Here is a 10000-nt window from a genome sequence, read left to right as displayed (position 1 = left end):
AAGAAGTAACCAATCAGAAACAAATATGATTTTATTATTAGGAAAATGTAATAAGCCACATTTTGATGTACAAGTCATCATTGCGAGGACTGGAGTGATATAACTGATGTGTGTTTGTTGTAAGAATCAACAGAGAAACTCAAAACTAGTAAGCAAATAGGAGGTTAATTGGAGATATATGAGAAAAAAAAAAATACTACTATACATTTCAGCGGTGGACAAACGGTGTTTTTTGCAGATATCTCCTAAACGAATCGTTGGATGAGTATGATATTTCAACACACTACCTTGAACATCCGTTCGTAATTTATGGGTAACATACCACAGTGCTATATGTGTTATGTGAGGAGTTTACTCGTGAAAAATAACACAAAGCCGACGAGTCATGTTGACGCATTCGAATGCAAGTGTGGCCCACACACACCCACCCAAACCATTCCTAACCACTACTACGTCTCCCCGTCTCGGAAGTTCTCGCCCTCTTTATCCTCCTCCTCCTCTCCTAGCTCCTCGCCTCCCTCACTCCTGTGTCCCTCCCTACTTCTCCCACCACTGTATTTATACATTATAATGTTCTGTAAGTGTGTATGTATAGATATGATTATTAACGAGTATGGTACAATTTCATGAAGGCAAGAAGTGGTTCACGTTGATAATTACTGTACAACAGCACGTTTACGTGTAGTATATAGAAGAGCCATGTTTGCAGTCGTTATGGTCAACCATGTGAACATGATGTGCTGGAATTACCTGTGACCTGGACCTTCTACTGTTAGGAAAAGTTGATACTCTTATTGCGTACTGTCTACCTATTGATCATAAAAGTGGTCCAGTTTATATATAATATTATTTTGTTGTTAGATACGTTGCTTATTATCCAGCTATACGGCCATTAACAGCGGAATTAGCTATTGCTTTCACGGTCGTTTGACCCACTCTGGTTTTCATGTCCACATATACCAGCAATTGTATTAAATAATATTATTAATGGATATGTATGTACATACTGACGTATGTAACTATTATACCTATACGTATGTAATTACAATAGGGAAAAAAATCAAAGGTGGAAGGCTGATGGTGTGAATAGGGGTGAAGAGGGAAGCGGGGAAGAGGGTCATGCGATACTGGGGTATATGGAGAAGGAGTGGTCTGGGGGTTCTTCAGGGTGGTGGTGGTGGTGGTGGAGGGGTTAGACGAGTACCCCACACTCGTCCGATTCTGTATAACACCTTTGATATGATGACTGGCTTAGGCGTATTATCACTCAGTAAACTCCTCACACAACACATATAGCACTGTGGTATGTTAACCATAAATTACGAACGGATGTTCAAGGTAGTGTGTTGAAATATCATACTCATCCAACGATTCGTTTAGGAGATATCTGCAAAAAACACCGTTTGTCCACCGCTGAAATGTATAGTAGAAAGGGTAAATGTCAAGCGGTTCAGTGTTGGTCTCTGTGTCACAGACCCGTTTGAAAGCAAAAGTGCTAAATTAGTACGATAAAAAAGTTGAAAGTCACCCATTGTAGATAAATAAGGAGAACAGAAATTAAGCAAAGATTTTGCTTTGAGATAACCCATGGTAAAAAGTTGAAGTGTTTCTAACATATCTAAAGAAAGAGAACAGAAATTTAGTAAAAATTTTGCAGTAAGGCAACACAGCAAAAAGTTGAGGTCAACTGCATGAGTTTTGGCTTAATTCACAGTCCATCAGATAACATAATACTCATCATATCAACTGAACAAGGTGAGAGTAGCGGGTAGAAAACCTGGTATGCAATTAACGACGAGAGGTCAGAATGTACCAAGTTTTTGTCCCCTATAAGGGTCGGTGAGAGGGAAAACTGTCTAACTCTCTATGGCAAATATTGTCCAGATAACTAAAAATGGATTGTTCTGTTCATGTCAGATATTGATCAGAAAAAAGAAAGAAAAAGATATGTTACTCATTGTTTATGACACAGATGGTACAATGAAAGTGTAGATCATTTGATTTGTTACCATGACTGAACGTAGTAACAAGTTAAGGATACACACAATAGTTAAGTTATGTAATGTTGCTCGAATCATTACACACAAGTGGGTTTACATGAGAGGTAACACTGCATGGTTGGAGAGGAGAGTAATGTTGCAAATAGATAGAACACTTCAACGTTTATGCAAAATGTAGCTAAAGATTATCATAACGAGAAAAGAATGATAGTTATATGTTTCAAGTGATTACTTATAGAATTACTTTTGTAAGTGGAGAGACATTAGAGAGAGAAAAAAAAAAGATAGCTAAGGAAATGGCAAGAAGCTGATCAAGAATAAATAGAAAAAAAATCAAGTTAAGAGAGACTGAATACAAAGTTTGTCATTTGTATTTGAAAACGTGTATGGAAACAAGAAGAAAATTAAAGGAAGACCAGACACGGACAAATATAAACAAGAAACTCTAGGAATGAAGAGGAACGGTGGTATCTATAGCAGAAAGAAAAAAAAAAAAAAAAAAAAAAGCATAGTACTAGAGAAACGCATTCCGGGTCTACATATAGGAATTACAGCTACGGAAGAGACCCATGACATAATTGCTAAGGAAAGCATAAAGAAGAATATGCATGCGAGAAACATACGCCAGAATTATTCAAGCTACGTATCAAGAACCCTGACACAAGAAAGGTAGGCGGAAAAAAAGAGAAAGACATGCGTGTGTAAGAGGTGTGACATAATCCCTCGATGATCTGAACATGCAAAGTCCACCAAGACATGAATGAAGATAAAAAAAAAAGTAAAAGTATTGGGAACTATACCTGTTGCCTATACTGCATATAGTAGTGAGGAAGGAACCCGAGATGAGCTATGGTCAGGGAAATGTATGACTTTCCGAGGACTCCTGAATGTAGAGAAAATGTTGGCGATGATATGTTTCACTGTTTGATCTGCTGCAGTCTCTGACGAGACAGCCAGACGTTAACCCTACGGAACGAGCTCAGAGCTCATTATTTCCGATCTTCGGATAGGCCTGAGACCAGGCACACACCACACACCGGGACAACAAGGTCACAACTCCTCGATTTACATCCCGTACCTACTCACTGCTAGGTGAACAGGGGCTACACGTGAAAGGAGACACACCCAAATATCTCCACCCGGCCGGGGAATCGAACCCCGGTCCTCTGGCTTGTGAAGCCAGCTCTCTAACCACTGAGCTACCGGGCGTGTGTGTGTGTGTGTGTGTGTGTGTGTGTGTGCGCGAGAGAGAGAGAGAGAGAGAGAGAGAGAGAGAGAGAGAGAGAGAGAGAGAGAGAGAGAGAGAATTGGATTAGGAACACGATGTCACCAAATACAAGAACACAGATGAACGTCATAAACACAAGGGCATTTCACTCTCATGACGCAACGATCTCATTTTGTCTTGATTACCGTTCCCCACCTGCCCACATCCGGACGCCGCCCCGATATGTTTGTCAGCCCCAGGGGAAGGGAAACTCACGGGGCCAAGGGGCCACTGAAAGCACTGGCTGTAGAAAGATTAATTTTACGCCCGGAAGAGAGGCGTTGTGGAATGAAACATAAGATTTAAAGTCTAGTAAGAAAGTGACAGCTGGAAATGTATGACGGGCACGGAAGATATTTAATGTTTTTTATATGGGAGATATGGACAAGAATCTGTGGTCCACGCCGATCAGTGGTGGCAAGGAACCACGCTTTCTTCCGTTAGATGTTTCTTGTACTTAGAACTACATTCTGGAATACCTCTGTCCCTCACCCAGACGAAACGTTCTATGCATGTAAAGTTAATTTTTTCTTATACAATGTTTCTACGGTTCTTATGACAAATATACAAAATTCCTGCCTAATAAAAACCAGGCTAATAACTTCTGTGGCCTTGGAAAATAGTTTTGGTGAGGCAGTAACACGTTTCTAACCACGTACCTTAGCTGTCTCGCCGTGAGTAGTGCTATTTCCCTCACTACTGGTGGAAGACAATCCACAGCAGTGATTTCTCTACTATGAAATAAACCTCTGCAGATTATGCTACCGTTTACCTGTTTCTGGAGACGCGGCAATTCTTCACGTGTTCCTCTTTACATGAATACTTGTTGATGCGGGTTCATCTACCACAAATTCTCATGATGCACTCGAATACTTATCAAAACACAAAGAAAACAGTGCCGTCATAGCGATACTGTTGACTGTATCTATAGTAAGGCGGCTAACGAATCAAAGATAGATCTTATTGTGTCCATCTACTGTCAAGGAAACGAGACAGAAAGAAGGGGAAGGATAAAACAGAGACAGTGAATGAAAGCGTGTTTGTAGTGTGAACACCTCTGATTTCGTCTTTGTTCCTATTGTGGACAACGGAGCCTGCTGTCTGTACTGGTGTGTGTGATCAAGGACTGAGCGGCTCTTTATCTGTGATTCATGCCACTGGACCATTACATTTTTTCTTCTTTTGAATGGCGGTTTGTCATATCCCACCAACGGACTGTTCTTCCGGTCATTACGCCAGCACCGTTATAAGGAGGGGCGGGCGTGAGTGTTGAGGGTTATTGTGTTATCATTTTGTTGCACTAGTAGTAGTAGTAGTTGTAAAGTATCTATCTACTATCTACTATAATTATTATTAATTATTATTATTATTATTATTAGTAATAGTAATAGTAATGGTGATCATGATGATTATTATGATTAATGAAAAATTATGACGTTACTTATAATCATAATACTGTAATTACCTACACTTTTTTCAATTTGTTTCTTCTCTCTTAATATTACTACTATCATTACAACTTATTATTATTATCATTATTACTATTATTATTACTATTATTATTATTATTATTATTATTATTATTATTATTATTATCATTACTAATTAATTATTATTATTATTACTAATTACTTATTATTATTAATATCATTATTATTATTATTATTATTATTATCATTATTATTAATATTATCATTATTATTATTATTATCATTATTATTATTACTAATATATTATATATATTATTATTACTATTATTATTATTATTATTATTATTATTATTATCATTACTATCATTATAATTATTTCTTATAATTACTATCATTCTTCTTCTTACATTATCATCATCACACACACCCATCCACCCACACCCAACATCCACACCTACTCTCCCCTAGCCCCTCCAACACACACACACACACACATACACACACCTGGTGAAGACGGCCCTGGTGGCGCCCCATGTGGGGTGGTGCAGGTTGTTACACAGGCCATCGATGCGACGGTACCTGCCCGGGATACACTTGAGCGGGGAGGCGTAACGCGGGCAGATGGCGGCGGCGGCGGTGCCAGTCGTGTCCAGCAGCGGCAGGTCATGCGCAACTTCCAGGGGCGAGAGTCTGTACCTGTGGAGGGCAGATGGTGCGGTGGTGAATGATGATAGTGATGGTGGTGGTGATGGTGGCGTTGATGTTGGAGTTGCTTATGATGTGGTGGTGTTAATGATATAGTAATAGTAGTGTGGTTGTGGTCGTGGTAGCGGTGATAGCAGCATTGGTGAGGTTTGTGGTGGGAGTAGTAGCGGTGGTGGTGTTAATGACATTGGTAATAAGTGTGTAGTGATGGAGGTGGGAGCGGTGTTGGTGGTAATAAGTAATGATAGGTATGCAAGTGATAAAAAGGTATGCAAGTATGAGGCCATGTGTCACTGTCATGTGAAGTGTGGCCGCGGGGCATCTTAACTTCCTTTCACCTATGCGTCCCTGTCTGCCTTCCTGCCTCTATAACGTGTGCACTGAACGTACCACGAGTGGACCACTTTATTCAGACCCCATCCCAGTGAGCGGGAAGGGCTCGGGAACACCAGGCGGACCGGTTCTCAGTTACCTGCTTGTTTTTGTTTGAGTCCAGCACTGTTACGATCATTTATGATCCAATAGCGGCTTTATAACACACACACACACACACACACACACACACACACACACACACACACACACACACACACACACACACACACACACACACACACACACACACACACACACACACACACACACACACACACACACACACACACACACACACACACACACACAAACACACACACTAATGGAATCAGGAAAGAATAAAAGAAGACTAGTATGGGACTATTTGATGGGAGAGGAACAAATAATGAAGACTAAAGAGGAAAAAAGATCTGGAAGTAGTTATACAAGAAACAGAGCCCGGAAAAAAACAAAAACAAATAAAACATATGGAACAACGTATTACATGTTGTCTAATATTAGGGTGGCATTTCAATACATGGACAAGGATATGATGAAAAAAAAAATTACAAGTATGATACGTCCAAAATTGAAATATGCAGCATTGGTGTGCATGGTCACTGAGCTTGGAAAAGAATATAAGAAGATAGAATGGATTCAGAGGATAGCTACAAAGGTGCCGGAACTAAAGGACCTAAGATATGAAGAAAAACTGAAGGAAATGGGACTGCCAACCTTACAAGATAGAAGAGAATAAAACAATTAATGGTATTGAAAGGATAGACAAACAGAAGCTGGAAGGACATGAGAACATGCAAAGAAGATTAGGAAGAGACAGTGTGTGAAGAACATTTGAAAAAACAGTTTTCCACATAGAACGGTGGAAAAGTGGAATGCATTGAATGATGAAGTTGTAGCACATAATGTGCATAACTTTAAAGATAAATTAGGTAAGTGGAGATATGGAGACTGGACATTATGAGCCCTGTACAATACAACTACACACACACACACACACACACACACACACACACACACACACACACACACACACACACACCGCGTAGTGTAGTGGTTAGCACGCTCGACTCACACTCGAGAGGGTCCGGGTTCGTGTCCCGGTAAGCGGCGAGGCAAATGGGCAAGCCTCTTAATGTGTAGCCCCTGTTCACCTAGCAGTAAATAGGTACGGGATGTAACTCGAGGGGTTGTGGCCTCGCTTTCCCGATGTGTGAAGTGTGTTGTGGTCTCAGTCTTACCCGAAGATCGGTCTATGAGCTCTGAGCTCGTTCCGTATTGGGGAAGACTGGCTGGGTGACCAGCAGGCGACCGAGGTGAATTTTACACACACACACACACACACACACACACACACACACACACACACACACACACACGTATCTTTATCATATTGCTAATCATCATATGCTCATAAACCATCATAAAAAAGTAGGTAAGAAAACTTGTACAAAACACTTCTTAATCTCCAAATGGACATTCCTCAGGGCATTAGAACGAATGCAACATTACACTTCTGATTGTCATTCATTTCTCCAGTTTCCTAAACCTGAACCAAAGTCCTACAACATTTCTTGATCACGAAAGATACAAAAAGCAGACACGCGTAACAGGAAACACTAGCAAAAAGAAAGCCGGAAAAGAGAGAAAAAAAGATGAGACAGATGGCCCAGAGTACATTGAGGTTTGCGTTGAGGTGAAACAGAGCGTACGTAGAGGTATGCGGTGACGTGTGTTACGCTGCAGGTTATTAAGGTGGCAAGTGTGGCTGTCTGACTCACCCATGCACTCGGCTACCCCAGAGAGAGTTAGTGGGTGGGAAAAGGGCAAAGGGGGAGTAGTGAGGTAATGAAGGCGCGGTGGCGGTGAAGGGGAGACGAACAGGAGTAAATCACAGGGGAAAGAACAAACAGGTTTTAGCAGCGTGAGTGAAGCAGCGTGGAGGAAGCGGGGGACGAAAGGGAAACGCCCGTGGGAAATGGGTGAGAGTTAAAAAATTATAAGTCACGTGGTGGTTACTGAAGCGTTAAAGGGAAAGCAGCGACTGATGAACCTGAGAGAGAGAGAGAGAGAGAGAGAGAGAGAGAGAGAGAGAGAGAGAGAGAGAGAGAGAGAGAGAGAGAGAGAGAGAGAATGCACGTATACGTAAATGCTTCCTGACAAATCTGCAATGCACTTTTATGTTCGTCATCCCTCACACACACACACACACACACACACACACACACACACACACACACACACACACACACACACACACACACACACACCACACAAACGCACGAGTCAAAGCACACCGCGATTAGGTAAAGACACAGGAACACCGTCTCAACAAAGAATGAGAATGAGTGCACTATAAGAAAGGGATTATTCATGGCGACTTCGCAAAGTGAACGCCCACACACACACACACACACACACACACACACACACACACACACACACACGGCTCGGTAGCTCAGTGGTTAGAGCGCTGGCTTCACAAGCCAGATGACCGGGGTTCGATTCCCCGGCCGGGTGGAGATATTTGGGTGTGTCTCCTTTCACGTGTAGCCTCTGTTCACCTAGCAGTGAGTAGGTACGGGATGTAAATCGAGGAGTTGTGACCTTGTTGTCCCGGTGTGTGGTGTGTGCCTGGTCTCAGACCTATCCCAAGATCGGAAATAATGAGCTCTGAGCTCGTTCCGTAGGGTAACGTCTGGCTGTCTCGTCAGAGACTGCAGCAGATCAAACAGTGAATTACACACACAAGCTGGTAGACAAATATGTTACATGAATATGATAGTCTGACAAACTTCTATTTTATCAATTCTCTCTCTCTCTCTCTCTCTCTCTCTCTCTCTCTCTCTCTCTCTCTCTCTCTCTCTCTCTCTCTCTCTCTCTCTCTCTCTCTCTCTCTCTCTCTCTCTCTCTCTCTCTCTCTCTCTCTCTTTCTCTCTCTCTCTCTCTCTCTCTCTCTCTCTCTCTCTCTCTTACTGTCACTTGGTCTCTCCGTTGATGACGAAGGCAAGGTCGCGGCGAGGCGTGGAGGAAGTGAGAGGACGGAAAGCCATCAAGAATAACCAAGGGCCAAGGAAACACGAGGGTAATAAACAGGGACGCATTAGTTTAAAAACCTTGAGGCAACATCTAAGTCCTCAACGTGAATTGGTGGACCTGTTGGCAGTAAAATGTACCTTAGGGCCTTGATGTGAACTCCAGGCAGTTGAATGGGTGTGTGCGAGAGCAATTTAACGATACTGCGTCGATATAAGAGAAGAGATTTGAGGTTTAGGAAGGAGGGTGGGTGGGGAATGGAGGGAGCGTTTGATTGCTTGTACGAGATTGACACGAACCTGATTAACACCACCTGATTAAAGATCACTGATTGGCTAAACGTTTTATAATACGCGGTGAACGTGACGCGACGTGATTCGCGGTGTGGTGGGTTGAGGAGGCAGCGCGTGGTAGTAGTAGTGGTGGTGGTGGTGGTTGTGGTAGTGGTGCGATGTCAAGGCGACGCTGTAGTTAGTTACCTTTCTCCTTGTTCACCCCTCAGGCTGCAATTTCCTAACCTGTCATTATTCTGAATTATGTTCTACAACGGTGAGAATAAGGGGTATGCATACACCCAGAAGACAGATTAACACGTCACACGAGGCTGAAACAAACTCGAATACTTTCAAACACACTTACACACACACCCCCTTCAGTTCTGGATGATCGTTGTGGCTCTTTCATCTTTAGGGACTGAAATCTTATACTAAGGCTTTTTTGATGAATGTCAACAGTCACACACACACAAACGCACACGCACACACACACACAAACACACACACACACACACACACACTACTCGTCAGTTCTATGATATGATTTCCTCTTAAAATGTGGCAGGTCAGGATTCATGTCTTAAGTGATGTGCAAGCAGCCTCCTCCACGAGTAAGAGGATTGGATGCTGGGTAAATGAAAGGTCGTAACTCACAGATCTGGTTTTCATGGCCTCATAAATTCTCTCCGGTAAAGTTTAGCTGTGGTCACGAATGTAGCACGTGATCCTAAAGACCACGGTGAATTACACACCTACCCACCCACCCATCCACCCACACACCCACACACACACACACACACAAAGCTTCCCTGTTCTCCATCAGCAACACAAGAGAGATTGCGTTATGCACAAAATAAAACTGCAATATTTTCACGGTAACAATGGAGTGACCACAGTGAAACACGGGTCTTTCTC

At 42.2% G+C, this 10000-nt stretch overlaps 1 protein-coding gene across 1 annotated transcript in view; it reads right to left on the bottom strand.

The window, feature by feature from the left end:
• Positions 1-10000, bottom strand: part of LOC123520791 (peroxidasin homolog) — a 54025-nt gene that overhangs the window by 23081 nt on the left and 20944 nt on the right. The window contains exon 5 of the mRNA XM_045283387.1: positions 5202-5393. Within this exon, the coding sequence (XP_045139322.1) occupies positions 5202-5393 (192 nt within the window). The remainder of the gene's footprint in view (positions 1-5201; positions 5394-10000) is intronic.

This window comes from Portunus trituberculatus, chromosome 47 (genome assembly GCF_017591435.1).
Source record: "Portunus trituberculatus isolate SZX2019 chromosome 47, ASM1759143v1, whole genome shotgun sequence".
NCBI classification, from domain to species: domain Eukaryota; kingdom Metazoa; phylum Arthropoda; class Malacostraca; order Decapoda; family Portunidae; genus Portunus; species Portunus trituberculatus.
This window is presented reverse-complemented; position numbering and strand designations above follow the sequence as displayed.